General features: G+C 38.2%; 1 protein-coding gene across 3 annotated transcripts in view; it reads right to left on the bottom strand.

The window, feature by feature from the left end:
* Positions 1 to 21,959, bottom strand: part of TRIP4 (thyroid hormone receptor interactor 4) — a 238,059-nt gene that overhangs the window by 139,093 nt on the left and 77,007 nt on the right. For all 3 annotated transcript variants that reach the window (XM_053717377.1, XM_053717376.1, XM_053717375.1), the window contains exon 9: positions 1,977 to 2,158. In XM_053717377.1, coding sequence (XP_053573352.1) covers positions 1,977 to 2,158 — 182 coding nt within the window. The remainder of the gene's footprint in view (positions 1 to 1,976; positions 2,159 to 21,959) is intronic.

Raw genomic sequence — 21,959 nt, forward strand, 5'->3', positions numbered from 1 at the left:
CAGGTCCGCTTTATTACAACAAACATACTTAGCTTTGGTAAATACGTGTTCAGGCAACTCAAATCCTATGGTAACATCAGAGGCAGGTTCAGTTTGAGACATAATTGCAAAAAAACTAAATTTGAAAAAAATAAATTAATTCTGCAAATTTATATCTATGCTCCTATATATGATATATATAACAATCTTGAGAGAATGGGAAACAGAGCGATTTTTTTTTAAAAAAAAAAAGATTCATAAAATGCTGCATGAAAGCTCTCTAAATGTTTTCAGAGAACACTGAATGAGCTGGGGGCGGAGCTTATAGCAGCAATTTTTGGCGCCAAAAAAAAAAAATGGCACAAAATGATGACATGTCACCCTATGACATAAACAGCATCATCACATGCGCAACATGCAAAGCTGTAGTGGATTTCTAATACACCTATCACTCTAAAAAGCAGGTGAGAATTTTTATTGTATATACAAAAAAACTAAATGTACCTAAATAAAGCCTAATGGATACTTCTATTATAGCTGCATAAAAGGTGATTATCAACATTCCATGAGACTAACATAATACTTAGCATCCCAATTTATAAATAAAATTATTAACTCAAAAAAAAAACCCTGTATGTTTCACAGACTCTACCAACCTTGACAAATATTTAGCCACAAATAAAGTCGCTAGAAAAGAGCACTGAATTACTGACTCAAGGCATGTATACAAACAATATATAACAACTTTAGTTAAAAAGTGCCTAATCCATAGCTGATAGTGTCTTATATAATAAAAGTATATACTTATCGTGTAAGACACCCATCCACATATAGCAGACAGCCAAACCAGTACTGAAACATATCAGCAGAGGTAATGGTACAAAAGTATATTGTCGATCTATAAAGGGAGGCAGCAGATGAATCACTGCGGCCGATTTACAGAGAGCCTTATGAATAGATTTCAAATAGGTGAAAACATGGTATCATCAGGCAATACTCCCTTCACATCCCTCAAACACTGAACTTAGACAGGAACTGGGCTTCACTATGCTTAGAAGCGCATTTCACTGAAGAAATCAAGCACATCATGCTTCCCCACCTCCTAAGGAGGCAACGTTTTTAAAACTGAGGTATGAGTGAGGTTGGAGGTGTATTTATAGGCATTTAAAGTTTGGGAAACTTTGCCCCCTCCTGGTAGGAATGTATATCCCAAACGTCACTAGCTCATGGACTCTTGCCACCTATATGAAAGAAATGTGTATTTTATTATTGCACTATTGCTTGCATACAACTATGTGTTTAAACCATGCAAAACTGTTAAACATATAGTTAATATATCTGCTCCAGAGAAGCAGCACAGAACTGGGAACTACCAGAACACATATAGGGCCTGATGATCAAAAACTCTCCTCCACGGAGAGTAATTAGTGATTTTTTTTAGACTTTGTGTTGTAATGTAGGTGTATTTCCTTCACATACAGAAGCCTACATAGTGACAAATATCTTTCAACATAAAACTTTGACCTCACCAAACTGACAAGACTTCTTAGATCATCCTGAGCAGAGAGCTTTAGCTCATTGGCCCCTAGTGAGCCGTTGACAAGATGCAAAGGCGTGTGGTCACCATAAGCCACGTATGCATGGTGAAAATCAGCCCCTGTAAATCTATAGCAGCAGTGCTATTAATCCATAGTGCTGTCATGCCCAGGGGCCATAAAAATAATACAAGTGTGCTGCTATAGATTTACCTACAGTGCGCAGTCTGTACTGCCCACTTGTCAGAAAAAAAAAAAACTTGCACTGAGGGTGGCTAGTGGCAGAAGCTTTAAGAGGCTTATTAAAAGGGTACAAAATGTGTTTTACAAAATGTTCTCTGCATTTGCATCAGCCTTATGTGCTTATTGGGTATTTTAATGTGGGAACAGATCTGTTTTATAAAACACAGAGGTGCACCAATACCATGATGGTATATAGATTCAATTGTGGTCTCTCCTCACCGTTTGATACCAGCAACTAAAAGGGAAGCCCAGGGTTGGTGCATGCTCAGACACATTCCTTGGTCACTGATCTCCTGAAGCTCCCGGTCCTGTATCCTCAGTCGATTCCGCTCTGTGCATTCCTCTGTATCCTGTAGGGGAGCTCTCCTGTTGTGTGTATGAGCATTGGTTTGATCCACCCACTATCACAAAAGAAAAATGAAATGAGAGGTACAAACTGTATATTACTCCCCTTGATCTAAATTCAAGACTTCCCTAAAATGGATATAAGAAACATATGCTGTAACTAAATGCTTGCTGTAAGTGAAGCACAGAACTAAAATAATTACCTATACAGTTTTTTTTCTTTGTTTGAAAGGAGCAAAATCACCGATACTGCACTCTGAATACTCATTCCTGTGCATGACTTCAATAATGCAAACTGGTAGCTGGGACAATCCCAGCCAATCAAAAAACAGTAAGAGTGTGTATCTGGTGGGCAGTAGAAATTGCAGGAGGCAATAGAATTTGTCACTTTCAACTTCAAAAAAAATAGTTTGCCCTATGTACAGAAGCAGATACTTTTTATACCTCAAATATGCTAAACATAGCAGATCAAGGCAACAGTAGAGTGAAAATGAAATTGTTTTTCATGTTTCACATAAATATTGTCTCACTATTAACAAAGGAAATATGAAATTTTTACAGAGAAAAATGAGAACGTTACTGTCCACAGTTACTAAGTATGATTTCAGGTGGTTGCAGTACAAATGGTAATTACCTGAAAAACTAGCCACATGGAAGGGGTTGATAAGGAACTCCTCCTTTTGAAAAAAGTTCATATGCCCCTAGCATACAGGTGATCACCATAATAATAATGATGATCACTTGAACTACTAGGAGAGGAACTCCTTCATAGCTCATATGAACCATACAGTGGGCATGAGAGCCTATTTTTGGAAGAGGTTAGTAACATTTTCTCCCATGAGTGTTCTTAGAAACTAATTTGACTAGCTTGTCAGTAGAATTTAAGTTTACTGTATTTGCTATATTTGTTAAAACCTCTCCTTGTGTTATAATTAGCTCCACAAATAGGTTATTTAAGCTGATCATATCTTGTTACTACTTAACATATTCTATAAGATAACAGTACAATTATGCTTTTAGAACTATTTACTAAGGCCTAGATTTTGAGTTTGGCGGTAGATGGGTTGTTAACGCTACGCAGGCTTTTTTCTGGCCGCATCATAAATTTAACTCTGGTATCGAGAGTCCAAAAAATGCTGCGTTAGGCTCCAAAAAAGGAGCGTAGAGCATTTTTACCGCAAATGCAACTCTCGATACCAGAGTTGCTTACGGACGCGGCCAGCCTCAAAAACGTGCTCGTGCACGATTCTCCCATAGGAAACAATGGGGCTGTTTGAGCTGAAAAAAAACCTAACACCTGCAAAAAAGCCGCGTTCAGCTCCTAACGCAGCCCCATTGTTTGCTATGGGGAAACAATTTCTAAGTCTGCACCTAACACTCTAACATGTACCCCGAGTCTAAACACCCCTAACCTTACACTTATTAACCCCTAATCTGCCGCTCCCGCTATCGCTGACCCCTGCATATTATTATTAACCCCTAATCTTCCGCTCCGTAAACCGCCGCAACTTACATTATCCCTATGTACCCCTAATCTGCTGCCCCTAACACCGCCGACCCCTATATTATATTTATTAACCCCTAACCTGCCCCCCACAACGTCGCCGCCAGCTACTTACAATAATTAACCCCTAATCTGCCGACCGCAAAGCGCCGCCACCTACGTTATCCTTATGTACCCCTAATCTGCTGCCCCTAACACCGTCGACCCCTATATTATATTTATTAACCCCTAATCTGCCCCCCTCAACGTCGCCGACACCTGCCTACACTTATTAACCCCTAATCTGCCGAGCGGACCTGAGCGCTACTATAATAAAGTTATTAACCCCTAATCCGCCTCACTAACCCTATCATAAATAGTATTAACCCCTAATCTGCCCTCCCTAACATCGTCGACACCTAACTTCAATTATTAATCCCTAATCTGCCGACTGGAGCTCACCGCTACTATAATAAATGGATTAACCCCTAAAGCTAAGTCTAACCCTAACACTAACACCCCCCTAACAAATATAATTTACATCTAACGAAATTAATTAACTCTTATTAAATAAATTATTCCTATTTAAAGATAAATACTTACCTGTAAAATAAATCCTAATATAGCTACAATATAAATTATAATTACATTGTAGCTATTTTAGGATTAATATTTATTTTACAGGCAACTTTGTAATTATTTTAACCAGGTACAATAGATATTAAATAGTTAAGAACTATTTAATAGTTACCTAGTTAAAATAATAACAAAATTACCTGTAAAATAAATCCTAACCTAAGTTATAATTAAACCTAACACTACCCTATCAATAAATTAATTAAATAAACTACCTACAATTACCTACAATTAACCTAACACTACACTATCAATAAATAAATTAAATACAATTCCTACAAATAACTACAATTACATAAACTAACTAAAGTACAAAAATTAAAAAGAACTAAGTTACAAAAAATAAAAAAATATTTACAAACATAAGAAAAATATTACAACAATTTTAAACTAATTACACCTACTCTAAGCCCCCTAATAAAATAACAAAGACCCCCAAAATAAAAAGTGCCCTACCCTATTCTAAATTACTAAAGTTCAAAGCTCTTTTACCTTACCAGCCCTGAACAGGGCCCTTTGCGGGGCATGCCCCAAGAAGTTCAGCTCTTTTGCCTGTAAAAAAAACATACAATACCTCCCCCCAACATTACAACCCACCACCCACATACCCCTAATCTAACCCAAACCCCCCTTAAATAAACCTAACACTAAGCCCCTGAAGCTCTTCCTACCTTGTCTTCACCTCAACAGGTATCACCGATCCGTCCTGGCATCCGGTGCTGAAGAGGTCCAGAAGAGGCTCCAAAGTCTTCCTCCTATCCGGCAAGAAGAGGACATCCGGACCGGCAAACATCTTCATCCAAGCGGCATCTTCGATCTTCTTCCATCCGGTGCGGAGCGGGTCCATGTTGAAGCAGCCGACGCGGATCCATCCTCTTCTTTCTGCGTCTCCCGACGAATGACTGTTCCTTTAAGGGACGTCATCCAAGATGGCGTCCCTCGAATTCCGATTGGCTGATAGGATTCTATCAGCCAATCGGAATTAAGGTAGGAATATTCTGATTGGCTGATGGAATCAGCCAATCAGAATCAAGTTCAATCCGATTGGCTGATCCAATCAGCCAATCAGATTGAGCTCGCATTCTATTGGCTGATCGGAACAGCCAATAGAATGCGAGCTCAATCTGATTGGCTGATTGGATCAGCCAATCGGATTGAACTTGATTCTGATTGGCTGATTCCATCAGCCAATCAGAATATTCCTACCTTAATTCCGATTGGCTGATAGAATCCTATCAGCCAATCGGAATTCGAGGGACGCCATCTTGGATGACGTCCCTTAAAGGAACCGTCATTCGTCGGGAGACGCAGAAAGAAGAGGATGGATCCGCGTCGGCTGCTTCAACATGGACCCGCTCCGCACCGGATGGAAGAAGATCGAAGATGCCGCTTGGATGAAGATGTTTGCCGGTCCGGATGTCCTCTTCTTGCCGGATAGGAGGAAGACTTTGGAGCCTCTTCTGGACCTCTTCAGCACCGGATGCCAGGACGGATCGGTGATACCTGTTGAGGTGAAGACAAGGTAGGAAGATCTTCAGGGGCTTAGTGTTAGGTTTATTTAAGGGGGGTTTGGGTTAGATTAGGGGTATGTGGGTGGTGGGTTGTAATGTTGGGGGGGGGGTATTGTATGTTTTTTTTTACAGGCAAAAGAGCTGATTTTCTTGGGGCATGCCCCGCAAAGGGCCCTGTTCAGGGCTGGTAAGGTAAAAGAGCTTTTAACTCTATTAATTTAGAATAGGGTAGGGCATTTTTTTTATTTTGGGAGTCTTTGTTATTTTATTAGGGGGCTTAGAGTAGGTGTAATTAGTTTAAAATTGTTGTAATATTTTTCTTATGTTTGTAAATATTTTTTTATTTTTTGTAACTTAGTTCTTTTTTATTTTTTGTACTTTAGTTAGTTTATGTAATTGTAGTTATTTGTAGGAATTGTATTTAATTTATTTATTGATAGTGTAGTGTTAGGTTAATTGTAGGTAATTGTAGGTATTTTATTTAATTAATTTATTGATAGGGTAGTGTTAGGTTTAATTATAACTTAGGTTAGGATTTATTTTACAGGTAATTTTGTTATTATTTTAACTAGGTAGCTATTAAATAGTTCTTAACTATTTAATATCTATTGTACCTGGTTAAAATAATTACAAAGTTGCCTGTAAAATAAATATTAATCCTAAAATAGCTACAATGTAATTATAATTTATATTGTAGCTATATTAGGATTTATTTTACAGGTAAGTATTTATCTTTAAATAGGAATAATTTATTTAATAAGAGTTAATTAATTTCGTTAGATGTAAATTATATTTAAGTTAGGGGGGTGTTAGTGTTAGGGTTAGACTTAGCTTTAGGGGTTAATCCATTTATTATAGTAGCGGTGAGCTCCAGTCGGCAGATTAGGGGTTAATAATTGAAGTTAGGCGTCGGCGATGTTAGGGAGGGCAGATTAGGGGTTAATACTATTTATGATAGGGTTAGTGAGGCGGATTAGGGGTTAATAACTTTATTATAGTAGCCCTCAGGTCCGCTCGGCAGATTAGGGGTTAATAAGTGTAGGCAGGTGTCGGCGACGTTGAGGGGGGGGCAGATTAGGGGTTAATAAATATAATATAGGGGTCGGCGGTGTTAGGGGCAGCAGATTAGGGGTACATAAGTATAACGTAGGTGGCGGTCGGCAGATTAGGGGTTAAAAAAATTTAATTGAGTTGCGGCGATGTGGGGGGGCCTCGGTTTAGGGGTACATAGGTAGTTTATGGGTGTTAGTGTACTTTAGGGTACAGTAGTTAAGAGCTTTATGAACCGGCGTTAGCCCAGAAAGCTCTTAACTCCTGCTTTTTTTCTGCGGCTGGAGTTTTGTCGTTAGAGCTCTAACGCTCACTTCAGAAACGACTCTAAATACCGGAGTTAGGAAGATCCCATTGAAAAGATAGGATACGCAATTGACGTAAGGGGATCTGCGGTATGGAAAAGTCGCGGCTGAAAAGTGAGCGTTAGACCCTTTTTTCAGTGACTCCAAATACCGGCGGTAGCCTAAAACCAGCGTTAGGAGCCTCTAACGCTGGTTTTCACGGCTACCGCCAAACTCTAAATCTAGGCCTAAATCTTTTGGTCAAAGGGGGCCCTATTTGCTTTATCCCTGATTAAAAATACCATTTTGAAGTGGGTGGTCCAAGAGAAGCCACTATGCTCCTTTGGGGGACGTCAGTTACTCTCCTCTTTTTATTTAATAATTGCTGTTGGGGACTATTCATAAGTTTTCTATAGATCCATTCCCTCCCACAGTTACAGTGTACTGCATTAAATGAGGTCCAAGAGAAGACTCAATAAGAATTTGGGAGGCTGTTTGTCACATAGGCAGTTGTGCTAATTGAGATGATGTAAGTCTATGTATGTACCATGCCTCTAGGAATCTTATACAAAAGAGTTTTCAAATGGTATCTTTTAGAATATTTTTGATACCTTTCATACAATTGTCTGCTCGTTTTGAGATCTGCGTGAGATTTTTGTGTTTATTAGATGGACAAGATGTTTGTTAATACTTCTCAATGTTCATGTATTTGTAGCTTAAACCTCAGTAAAAAATATGGATTTTAAGACAAAGGGATAATGAGAAACTGGTTGTGAAAATATAGAATTATTAGAAAAAAAGACTAGGCAAATTTTACAAGTAGAAAGTTCCTTACCAGTTAGTAATACCCCCACAATGCCAAACGTCTTTTAAAGTAGAACATAGCCTACATGGTATTGCTGATTTTATTTGAAAAAAAAGACACGTACTGTGTTGTATGTGTTGTTTAACTCAGTGTTTTTCAACCAGTGTGCCATGGCACACTAGTGTGCTGTGAGAGATGATCCTCAGGTGTGCTGCGGCAGACTGACAACCTCTTTCAGATTTTGAAATATTGGGAGGTATGTGACAGGCTCATCAGGTATCATTTACAACCATGACATTCATTCACAGACAATTATTATGATTGTTTGTGAATGAATGTCAATATGTCACGTATAGTTTGTAGGAGGCATGGCATGACAGCACAGTACAGTGTGTGTGTGTATGTGTATATATATACTGTATATATATCCTGTATTAGGCTACAATGTGTGATTTTGTAAAGTTTTGGGATGGTGGTGTGCCGCAGGATTGTTTAATGTAAAAAAGTGTGCCACGACAAAAAAAGGTTGCAAATCACTGGTTTAACTTGTAATTGTTTACTAGCTTAGAGCCTTTTTATAAGCCACTCTATAAGTATATCAAATAATACATTTTAAAATGTGAGACAGTGTGTGAGTAAGTAAGAAGCATTGAGATATAGGTTTGTCCCAAACAAAACAACATGTGGCACTCTATTTACTACACTATGTCCATAGTGTCTGCCATCTACCGGAGGCCAAGTGGGAATTTGAGTTGGATATGATACCACCTAGGGGACTGAACATACATACATACAGATATGGAGTTGCATATACCAGTGTTATCCCCTGGGCCTATTTAGCGGGTGCACCACCCAGCTCATCTTACTGGCCACCCAGCTAAAATTTAAGCCAATGATAAGCTAACATTAGTAAATATTAAATGTTATAATTTTTTACATTTTTCTATTGAGGAAACCTAATACAATAAAGGAATACATAAGAAATTACAAAAAAAGAGTTGCAAAGTTTGTGTAGTGCAAGTACTAAGATCACAAAAACACTATGGAAGATAATTTATGTGCAGAAGACTAGTCATACATACATAAGAATTATTGTACAAAGTGTTTGATACCAATCAAAAAAACATGTTAAGTTTTCTTCAAATACATTATTCAACTAGAAAATAGCAATAGCAATATTGAGCATAATCTATTTTCAATCTATCAAAATTTCCTCATTTTTTTAATTTTATATAAACTAGAATAAAAAAACAAAAACATACTTATAACTAGACCCATTGTCTGGGGAATCACTGAACTGTTAAATATGTACAATCTTTCTAAAGATGTTGCTTACACTGAAGTACTGTAAGAAGTTCTGTAACAGAAACAAAGAAAGAAAAAGAAGAGAGATACATAGAAAGTGGTGAAGCACATCTGTTTCTATACAAATGTCAGGATGAGCATATTCTTATGCTGCTAGAAAGTGAGATGCAATACTACAGTAACCACTAGAGGTCCTCATAGATTAACAATCTGTTTATTTTGTAAGGAGTTGGAAGGCAGAAACCCGTATTTTTCTATTTCCAATTATATCTGATAAAATAAATACTCTTCATCCAGTACAATACAACTCAACAAAAAAGAGAAAAGAAAAACAGTTCTTGTGGAGATGTCTTGTACAATTTATACAGAAGCTATCAAATGCTTATAAATTCTAGTATCCAAAGGGTTGTAAAAAGAAATTAGGCACAACTTACCAATTAGTGGCAAGGCTAGAAATAACTTTGGAAGACTCTATAACGGATCCAAGCCTATTAAATGAAGCCTTTCAAAACTAGCAGCCTCACCTGCCACATGAGCGCACACCATAAGAAAATTCTAAATAGAATAAATTAAAGGGACAGTATACCCAAAATTAAACTTTCATAATTCAGATAGGGCATGACATTTTAAACAACTTTCCAATTGACTTTTATCATTAAATTTGCTTTGTTCCTTGGTGGTATTTTTCAAAAGCTAAACCTAGGTAGGCTCAAATTGATTTCTAAACCGTTGAAAACAGCCTCTTAGCTCCGAGTATTTTGAAAGATTTTCTACAGTTAGACAGTACTTGTTCATGTGTGTCATATAGATAACATTGTTCTCACTACCCGAGGAGTTATTTAGGAGTATGCACTGATTGGCTAAACTGCATGTCTGTCAAAAGCACTTGGATAAGGGGGCAGTCTGCAGAGGCTTAGATACAAGGTAATCACAGAGGTAAAAAGTATATTAATATAACTGTGTTGGTTATGGGGAATGGGAATAAAGGGATTATCTATCTTTTTAAACAATAATAAATCTGGTGTAGACTGTTCCTTTAAGGCATGGCTAATTAAACATTATGCAAACCTGTAAGAAGTAACGACATGCCATCTCACACAGAGCACACAATAACTGCGCTAAATTCAAGTTAAAATTAAAGAACCAGAGTATACTAATTTGTGAAGCTGCACAATTTAGGATAAAACCTTACAAAATAGAGACAGCCAACAAGTGAGAACGAAAGCAAATATGATCAGAATGATAATATTACAAGTAAGTTGTATTAGAATGGGTAATCTTCAATGAGCAGATTACAGAAATTGAAATCAAGCAAGTAAAAGAGCATAATTATTTTGAAACATTCACTTGTTTATTCAAAAAGTGCAGGATTACTCGTTTCTGTTTTGATGTCAGATATGCCATGTTGAACGCTCTTTAACTCATTTATCCAATACCACACCGCTCTGGAGCCAGGGACAATGTCCATGAGGTTAATCCTTGCCAAGGTAAACGTATCTGCAGTGTATTATGCCAGAGTAGAATCAGATCTTCTACGATCGGCATCTTAACCTTATTCAGTGTTGTATTTGGATTTGCAAGAGACGGTGTCTATAACGGTCAGTGCAGCACTATTGCAGTCTAGAGTGTCCAGAGATCAGGGATTGCAGGAAAATCCAGGGTTATATTTCATCTGGCATGTTAACATTGGTACTGGGCTATATACTTGTTTCCTATCCATATGGTCAATCTCAGTTGTTTGCAAGGGAACACACAGCTGTGTTCCATGAAGAGCTGTAGGCTTACACGTGGCAGGAAGCTCTCCCATCGTTTGCTGGTTCGATTGATTCACTTCACACTGGAGAGATCTAAACTGCTGGAGAAGAGAATCAAACAATAGCATCCATTTTGGTCTTTAGTGGATGTAAGGTAGAGCTATTATGCAAAACACCTTTTAGGTGAGGTAGACGAGTAAGTCTCTAAGTTTTCAATATGCCTTCCGGGGTAGAAGAGATAGTTTGTCTTCTGTCTGATTAGGACACAAGGAAGGCACAACAATTTCCTGATTAATATTCTTATTAGAAACAACCTTAGGACGGAAACCAGGTTTGGTACGTAACACCACCTTATCGGAATGGAAAATAAGATAAGGAGAATCACATTGTAAAGCTGAAAGCTCAGAAACTCTGCAAGCAGAAGAAATAGCAACCAAAAATAAAACTTTCCAAGATAATAACTTAATATCTATGGAATGCATGGGTTCAAACGGAACCCCTTGAAGAACTAAATTCAAACTCCAAGGTCTAAACACAGGCTAGATTCTAGTCAGAGCCTGACAAAAAGATTGAACGTCTGGAACATCTGCCAGACGTTTGTGTAGGAAAATAGACAAAGCAGAAATCTGTCCCTTTAAGGAGCTTGCTGACAACCCTTTCTCCAATCCTTCTTGGAGAAAAGATAAAATCCTGGGAATCCTAACCCTACTCCATGAGTAGCCCTTGGATTCGCACCAATAAAGATATTTACGCCATATTTTACGTGCCTGAATCAAGGTATCAATGACCGAATCAGAAAACCCACGCTTAGATAAAATCAAGCGTTCAATCTCCAAGCAGTCAGCTGCAGAGAAACTAGATTCGGATGATGGAAGGGTGCCTGAATGAGATGGTCCTGCCTCAACGGAAGCTTCCACGGTGGCAGAGAGGACATGTCCACTAGATCGGCATACCAAGTCCTGCGAGGCCACGCAGGAGCGATGAGAATCACCGAAGCCCTCTCCTGTTTTATCCGAGCAATCACCCGGGGAAGGAGAGCAAACGGTGGAAACACATAAGCTAGGTTGAACGACCAAGGCACTGCCAAGGCATCTATCAGTTCGGCCTGAGGATCCCTGGACCTGGATCCGTAGCTTGGGAGCTTGGCGTTCTGACGAGATGCCATAAGATCCAGCTCCGGTCTGCCCCATTTGAGAATCAGAGTGGCAAAGACCTCCGGATGGAGTACCCATTCCCCTGGATGAAACGTCTGTCTGCTCAAAAAATCTGCTTCCCAGTTGTCCACTCCTGGGATGTAGATTGATGACAGATAACAAGCGTGAGCTTCCGCCCACCGAATTATCTTGGATACTTCTGTCATCGCTAAGGAACTCCTTTGTTCCTCCCTGATGATTGATGTAAGCCACAGTCGTGAAGTTAACCGACTGAAAACGGATGAATTTGTCTGAAGGCAACTGAGGCCAAGCCTGAAGCGTATTGAATATTGCTCTCAATTCCAGAATATTGATAGGAAGTTGAGACCACGGCCGAGTCCACACACCCTGAGCCTTCAGGGAATTCCAGACTGCACCCTAACCTAGTAGACTGGCGTCCGTTGTCACTATCACCCATGAGGGTCTGCGGAAGCACGTCCCTTGGGACAGATGATCTTGCGACAACCACCAAAGAGAAGAGTCTCTTGTCTCCTGATCCAGATCTATCTGAGGAGACAAATTTACATAATCTCCATTCCACTGCCTGAGCATGCTCAGTTGTAGCGGTCTGAGATGAAAACGAGCCAACGGAATGATGTCCATTGCCGCCACCATCAATCCAATTACCTCCATGCACTGAGCCACTGATGGCCGAGGATTGGACTGAAGGGCTCGACATGTATTCAGAATCTTTAACTTTGTGACTTCCGTCAAGAAAATTTTCATAGATATAGAATCTATTAGAGTTCCCAGGAAAGGGACCCTTGTCTGTGGAATTAGTGAACTCTTTTCTAGATTCACCTTCCACCCGTGAGTCCTCAGAACGAACAGAACCACGTCTGTTGAGAGTTGATAAGAAGACGCCTGGATCAGAATATCGTCCAGATAAGGCGCCACTGCAATGCCCGCGGCCTGAGAACCGCCAGTAGAGATCCTAGAACCTTTGTGAAGATCCTGGGTGCTGTGGCCAACCCGAAAGGAAGAGCCACGAACTGAAAATGTTTGTCCAGGAAGGCAAACCTTAGAAACTGGTGATGATCTTTGTGGATAGGAATATGAAGATATGCATCCTTTAAGTCCACGATAGTCATATATTGACCCTCCTGGATCAATTCCACAACAATTATTTTTTGCAACAATAGGGAGCACCATACAAGACTTAGCAAATATTGCTCTGTTTGTCCAGTTCAACTATGCATAAAGTTTAACAAAACTCTTGACACTTGCACCTCGCCACAGCTCTGCTGCGGCGCCTACCTGCCCCCAGAAAAACACTGAATCTTCCGTGAGCGGCGCTCCCAAGTCTATTTGTGAACTTGTATACACAAACTGACTTAGGCCACACCGGAGCCCAGAGACCTGCTGCCGATCGAGGATCCGGATGACTACTGCGTGGCTGAGCGCGCAAAACCAGACCCCGCCCATCGTGGGCGTAACTCAAGTCTAACAGAGACACCGCATGGGAAGAAAAAATATCGGTTTAACTCCCATAAACCAAATAAAGAGAACCGCCAATGTGCCCCTCTTAAAACACACACTCCCCTGACCAGTTATAAGTTTCTACAGATAACGTTAGTCCTTGGGGAACAATCCGCATCTCCCAGCGTCAGCCCACAACACAGTATACTGAAGCATAAGTTAACTGCACAAAAAACACAGTTGATAGCACCCAAAACAAAAAGAAAGGGCAATTCCAGGTACACCATTTCATTTTACACTGTGCATACTGAATACCCCTCCCCGGGAAAGGGAAAAAATGTCAGTCTGTTCTGATATATCTAGTTTCCCCAGAAGCAAATGACTGAACATACCTCAATGCTGAGCGCAGCATGACACGGTTCCACACACTGAAGATGTTCTTTTCATTACCTTCAACCGATCTGTGGGAACAAGCAGGATCTTAGATAATGTTTGCTAAGATAATCAACATCAGGGCAGAAAATAATATGTCTCCACTCCTCTTGGGAAGTTATGGACTGACGATTTCTCCCTGAGAAAAATAGTACTCGCTGGTACCATTTTAAAAATAAAAAACCTCTTGATTGAAGAATTTAAACTAACACCTCACTTTACCTCTTCCTATCACTAACACAGGCAAAGAAAATGACTGGAGTTGGAGGGAAGGGAGGAGCTATATATACAGCTCTGCTGTGGTGCTCTTTGCCTCCTCCTGCTGACCAGGATGCGTAATCCCATAAGTAAGGATGAAATCCGTGGACTCGTCATATCTTGTAAAAGAAATACAAGAAGATATGTGCTCAGATCGGCAACACCAAGCAAGCTTCTTACAATTGCAGGAGGTAGTGGTACAGAACCTCACTGAACACATTGAAGATCTAGAAAACAGGAGGAGGAATAACCTGCGGTTGCGGGAAATTCCTGAATCTATGAACCCCCCTGCCCTGCATAAATATATTCAAGACCTATTCAGATACATAAAGAACTCCCCGGTAGCTACAGATGTACAAATAGAATGGGCACACAGAGCACTGCGCCCCAAGCCACCCAACAGAACACGACCCAGGGATGTGATCATCAAGTTGCTATCTTTCAAGGATAAAGAAGAAATCCTCAAGCACGCCAGATCAAAACACCCTCTTGTATTTGAAGGTGCTGACATCCAGGTGTTCACTAACCTCTGCCCGGCAACCCCCCAGAAAAGGAGAGACCTGAGATACATCACCTCGGTCCTCAAAGAGAAACAAATTCCTTACAGATGGGGGTTCTCAACTAGTATCATCGCTAATAAATACAACTCCACAGCAGTTCTTAGAAACATCCTGGACCTGCCCGCCTTCAATCAAGCTTTAGGTATGGGAATAGACCCCCACCGGCAGCGTCTGGTGAAGGGGCAGACCCATCTGGAGCTGCTCCTCTTATAAATGTGAATCTGCCTGGCTGATAGGCTAACAAGAGGAGAGCAGTCTGTTTCACTTATCTGAACGAATGGAGCCCTGTTGGGCCCAAGGACTCATGATCGGACACTGAAAACAACACACCGTGGACGGCAGAAGCCTGCACAGATAAGTCTATGACTCTTGATTTGTACGTGCTTATTATGATCATTCTTTGTACATAGTTTCCTAACTAGCCCAAATTGTTAACTTCTATGTTATAGCACATGCAATACGGACTTTAAACACGCCACTACTTGCAGAATGGTATTAGCCTAGACAAAGGACCTCAAGGCCCAAAAAAATAACTAAATCCAATAGGAAAAGGGTCACATTAACAACAAAAACACATAGAATACCTATTGTGTCATCCTTTTTTGCTTTTCAGTTTGTAGGATTGGAAGCTATTACATGTGGTTGTAGTTTAGGGACCCTGATAAGATGAGCCCTTGATGTGGCATCTGGGCCTATCAACATTTGATCAAATTCTGCAACTTAATTTTGCTTTTAACTTAATTGTGTGCACAGATGAATATATTTTACATACATAACTAATGTAACTTGTTTCGTTCTCAAAATTACTTAAAGGGACATAAAACCCACAAAAAATATTCTTAATAAATGTTTAGCACATAAAATTGAAAAACAACAATTCTCTAAATACCTTATTTTAATGATTTTGTTCCGTTCTCTATTAATTTTAATTTGAAATACAACACTTTCCCCAACCAACAGTTTATATTATTATTAAAGACCTATAAACTCACTCTGCCTAGGTAGGTCATCTGTAGCGGGCTCCGGAGTTTCAAACATACACAAATACTTCCAATAGCATGAAATCCAATGCACCCTTCCTACTCTCATAGTGTGCAGCATTTAATACATGCACAGAAGCGCATACAACTTCTGGATGAAACTCAGTGTGAGTAAACTATATCTGGATAAATCTGCAGCGTTATGCTTCAAGTTAATATATGCGCAAGCGTGACACCGATTTTGCAACTGAGCATGAATTCGGGAGCACATCTTTGGGTTAATGAATTTGAAATTTATGTCAGAGAGATGCTATTGGCTCGCTAAGTATGAGCTAAGAATTGGGATTTCATTACGAGCATGAAAAGGTACATTTTAGACATTTTAAACATAACTTTTATGTCATTAACACTTAAATAAAATGTTATATACGAAACATAATACGAATGTTAAAAAGCAAAGTTTCTTAATTAAATGTTTTCTAAAACTTGCTGCTAAACTCCTTTTAACACATACGCAAACCTATAACAGTAAATTATTTGAAATACATTTGAGCATTCAGCCTTAATGAACTTGTGACCATACTGCAGTTACTTTAGGCATGCATTATCAGGTTGTAGAACACTCGTGCACACATCTGTGTGTTGTCTAGATGCACAGACACAACCATCTGGCTGCAGCAGATGCAGATTACTCTTGGGTTAGAGGCATCATTGTAATTGAGTGAGTCTTCGTTCATGCTATTAATCTGAAGTGTAGGTGGGGGGTTGTATTCTGCCACAAGACTGATAGCTTTGCAGGCAGTAAAGGCTTAACAGAATGACACAATTAACCATTATCTTCTAAAATGCCTCTTCTAAAATATTTATTGGCAAATGAAGGAAGAATAAAAGGAATATTCACAATCAAAATTTTATCAGGTTATTTTGCAATTATTAATTGTACACGTCCACATATTGTTTATAAACAGAATGAATTTATATTTTTGTTCTAGCGAATGATGAATTTATATTTTTGTTCTAGCAAATGATGAAATCCTCTCAAGGTAACTAGCCTTATGCAACCATATTTTGAAGATAGTACTTTAATTAAATCCATCAGCTTCACTCTTAAAATCCTTGGTTTAAAAGTCTTAATTTACTATTGTTTTTTTTTATTTAAAAAAACAACAAAGGAATGAGAGGACACTTATTCACCGTTAACAAAATATTAGATACTTAAAGGGATATGAAACACATTTTTTTTTCTTTAATGATTCAGATAGAGCATGCAATTTTAAGCAACTTTCTAATTTACTCCAATTATCAATTTTCTTCATTCTCTTGTTGTCTTTAATTGAAAAAGCAGGAGTGTAAGCTAAGGAGTCTGCCCATTTTTGGTTCAGCAACCTGGGTAGTGCTAACTAATTGGTGGCCACATTTAGCCACCAATCAGCAAGCGCTACCCAGGTGTTGAACCATAAATGGGCTTGCTCCTATGCTTACATTACCACTTTTCAAATAAAGATACCAAGAGAACGAAGAAAAAATGATAATTGGAGTAAATTAGAAAGTTGCTTAAAATGGCATACTCTATCTGAAATCATTAAAAAACAATACATTTGATTTCATATCCCTTTAATGAATTAGAAGAGGGTTAAAGAGCTGTTTGGGGGGGGGGGTCGGGGTGTTTGGGGGCTAAGGGGGATCCTACACAGCAGCATATGTAAATATGCTATATTAAAAAAAAGCTTTTATTTTAGTACTGGCAGACTTTCTGCCAGTACTTAGCATGGTGGGGACAATTGTGGGGTGGGGGAGGGAAGAGAGCTGTTTGGGAGGGATCAGGGGGTGTGATGTGTGAGGTGGGAGGCTGATCTCTACACTAAAGCTAAAATTAACCCTGCAAGCTGCCTAATTAACCCCTTCACTGCTAGTTATAAAACACGTGTGATGCGCAGCTGCATTTAGCGGCCTTCTAATTACCAAAAAGCAACGCCAAAGCCATATATGTCTGCTATTTCTGAACAAAGGGGATCCCAGAGAAGCATTTACAACCATTTGTGCCATAATTGCACAAGCTGTTTGTAAATAATTTCAGTGAGAAACCTAAAATTGTGAAAAATTTACCGATTTTTTAAATTTGATCGTATTTGGCGTTGAAATGGTGGCACGAAATATACCAAGACTGGCCTAGATCAATACTTGGGGTTGTCTACTAAACTACACTAAAGCTAAAATTAACCCTAGAAGCTCCCTACATGCTCCCTTAATAACCCCTTCACTGCTGGCATAACACACGTGTGATGCACAGTGGCATTTAGCAGCCTTCTAATTACCAAAAAGCAATGCCAAAGCCATACAAGTCTGCTATTTCTAAACAAAGGGGATCCCAGAGGAGCATTTACAACCATTTGTGCCATAATTGCACAAGTTGTTTGTAAATAATTTCAGTGAGAAACCTAAAGTTTGTGAACAATGTTTGTGAAATGGTGGCATGAAATATAACAAAATGGGTGTAGATCAATACTTTGGGATGCCTTCTAAAAAAAAATATATACATGTCAAGGGATATTCAGGGATTCCTGAAAGATATCAGTGTCCCAATGTAACAAGCGCTAATTTTGAAAAAAAGTGGTTTGGAAATAGCAAAGTGCTATTTGTACTTATTGCCCTATAACTTACAAAAAAAGCAAAAAACATGTAAACATTGGGTATTTCTAAACTCAGGACAAAATTTTGAAACTATTTAGCATGGTTGTTTTTTGGTGGTTGTAGATGTGTAACAGATTTTGGGGGTCAAAGTTAGAAAAAGTGTGTTTTTCCTTTTTTTCCTCATATTTTATATTTTTTTTTTATAGTAAATTATAAGATATGATGAAAATAATGGTATCTTTAGAAAGTCCATTCAATAGCGAGAAAAACGGTATATAATATGTGTGGGTACAGTAAAGGAGTAAGAGGAAAATTACAGCTAAACACAAACACCGCAAAAATGTAAAAATAGCCTTGGTCCCAAACGGACAGAAAATGGAAAAGTGCTGTGGTCAAGTAAGTAGTAATGAGCTGCGGTCAATGTGCAGAATTAAATATATTTGGTTGTGATGTACTATAATTATAGGTATACAAAGTAATTGTTAAATTCATTGAGTCCTTTTGGTTGTATGGAGTCTAATAGATATATCAATCTACATTCTGACTTTAAAAGTGCTTCTTCCAGATTTCCTTCTCTTATGCCCACAGAGATTATATGTATCACAGCATATTTCAAGTCAGTGATTCCACTTTTGTGAATTTTTAGAAAATGTTGTGCCACTGATGTGATAGTTTTATCTTTGGATACATCCTTTGTAGCATTTTTTATATTGGAATGCTCCGAAATTCTTACCCTGGCTTTGTGGGTTGTCATGCCTATGTAAACTTTCTTGCATGAACAAAAGAGAACATAGATCACTCCTGTCGACCGACATGTATAGTGTTGTTCTTATTTATTAATTTTGCCTGTTTTGTAAGTGATTTGTTTGATTTTAGTTACATATGTACCACATGGATACATTCCTGGGTCTTTTGGTGTTTTCTTTGGGATATGAATGTAGCGGCTTTGAACCAATTGATCTTTTAGATATCTGGGTATTTTGTACCCTGTTGTTATTTTATGCCCTATCATAGGTGCAAGTGTGGTATCATTTTGTAGTATGTGCCAATTTGTATTCATAACCCCAATTACCTGTTGCATTTGGGGATTGTATGTGGGAATTAATCTTGGACATATTTCTTCTTGATTTTTGGCTTTAGGTTTTAATAAGTTGTTTCTATAATGTTTTTATGCTGCCATTCTGGCTGATTTCACTGATCATTTACTATATCCTCTTTGGATTAGTCTCTCCATCATTTCAGTGCTTTCTTGTAAATAGGTTTGTACATTGGAGCAATGTCTTATGAATTCCCCTTCGGGTATTGCTTTGAGTGTACTTGGAGGGTGGGCACTGGTATGGTGCAATAAGGTATTTGTAGATGTTTCTTTTCGATACATTTGTGTGTCAATGCTGCCATCTTTATTTTTTCTGATGGTAAGATCTAAGAAATTCACTATACTTAAATCTGCTTGATAATTCAGTTTGATGATTTTATCATTAATATTGAGTATTTGTATGAATTTTTCCAATTCTGTTTATGTGCCTTCCCATAGGAAGAGCACATCATCAATATATCTAACCCATAAGGGTATTTGCTGTGTATATCGATTAATTTCCCCAGTAAATACATTAAAGGATTCCCAAAATTGGACTTGGAGATAATATCGATCCTTAAATGTAAGTAAGTTGTGTGTTAATACAAATTTTAGCATTTGAAGAATATGTTGTTGGTTGTTATTGATATTGGTGGATAAAAAATAACTGATTGCTTTTAAACCATCATTATGGCCAATGCTGGAATAAAGTGATTCAACATCTATAGTTACTGGCCAGGTTGTGTCTGTTACTTTGAGATCTTGTAGTACTTTAACACTTCCATTGGGTCACGAATGTAAGAAGGTAACATAGTTAGGTATTCTCTTACTCTCAAATCGATGTATTTTCTGGCTAGTTCAGTTAAGTTTGCATTTCCTGATTACTATGGGCCTTCCTGGTGGCTCAGATACGTTTTTATGTACTTTTGGTATGAAGTAGATTATGGCCATCTTTGGATTTGTTTTATTCAGATAATTTTTCTGTTTTAGTAATAATACCTTCTTTCCAAGTTTTTATTACCATTTTGTTGTATTGTTCTGTATAGGTTTCATGTGGATTGAACATAAATTGTTTATAGCATGTTGTATTATTCAGTTGTTTTTAGTGCTTCTGCTAAATATTTGTCTTTAGGCAATAGAATAATATTTCCGCCCTTGTCAGACGGTTTTATCACTACATCTGACCATGTTTTGAGTTCCTCAAGTGCATTTATTTACTTAACACTTTACTATCCAAGTATGCATACTTTGAAAGCAACAATACACAATATTTAATAATGCAATTCATTTGTGACACTCCATCACTAAGTTTTTCATATACTTCACATCCACTTCACTTTATTACGATAATTTTTATTTATGTGACCTACCTCTTTAACTATATGTGCACTCTTCTCTTCAACACACTTTTAAGTAACAAATTCATAGAAACTGACTTTCACATAATATTTGGAAACATCTATACCTGCACCCTTAAAATTCACACACACTAATGTGAACCCAATTAAACTATGTTCCTCTTCAAAACAGCACTGGTATCTATTGCCCTAGAAATTTATAAACAACCCACTTAACTGTAGAGAAATTCTAACTTTAATAGACACCATACCCCTATGACACTTAAAATACGTCAGAAATGGTATACACAGTGATCTACATGATCTTGCTTCTATCTTTAAAACATCTGTCACATGCTACTGATGTATTCAATACTTTCATTACAAATATCAACCTGTAATAAATAAATTGAAAACCCTGCATATGGTCCTATTACCAAACAATATATCTGTGGTATAATACAAAGTACACACCACAAGTAAAAGTATGTACAATAAAAAAATGTAGAACTTATTCTTCAGCAGCAACATAAAAAACTCCCTGATAAAGTAACATATATTATCGTAACTAACAAGCATAAGTTTGCAAAGTAACATATTATCGTAACCAACATGCATACGTTTGCAACATGTAACTGAGTATAGCATAAGGCTTTGAATGAAAAATGTATCCCCATTGGATACCTAAACATGATTGACATGCAATCATACCAATCAGAATCAAGATAATTCCTCATGATCATCCAATTCCACACACAAGGTTGGACTTATGAACCAGTAAATAGATTTAACAAACAGCTGGCGTGTAACCCCTCTGAGGAAACACCTGTCAGGGGTCTGGCTTCAGAGAGTTCATACTCTCATTTTTTAACCGCTTACTCCCTATGATAAATTGTTGAATGCCAATAGCTTGTAAATGTGTGTTATATTCTGAGATCAGACATTATGCTAAGATAGTAAAACAAATCAATTAAACGTTAATCTAGCCCCCACTATAGAAGGGGCTTAAAGGGGCACTGAACCCAAATTTTTTCTTTCCTGATTCAGAAAGAGCATGACATTTTAAGCAACTTTTGAATTTACTCCTATTATCAAATTTTCTTCATTCTCTTGGTATCCTTATTTGAAATGCAAGAACGTAAGA

This window comes from Bombina bombina, chromosome 6 (genome assembly GCF_027579735.1).
Source record: "Bombina bombina isolate aBomBom1 chromosome 6, aBomBom1.pri, whole genome shotgun sequence".
NCBI lineage: Eukaryota > Metazoa > Chordata > Amphibia > Anura > Bombinatoridae > Bombina > Bombina bombina.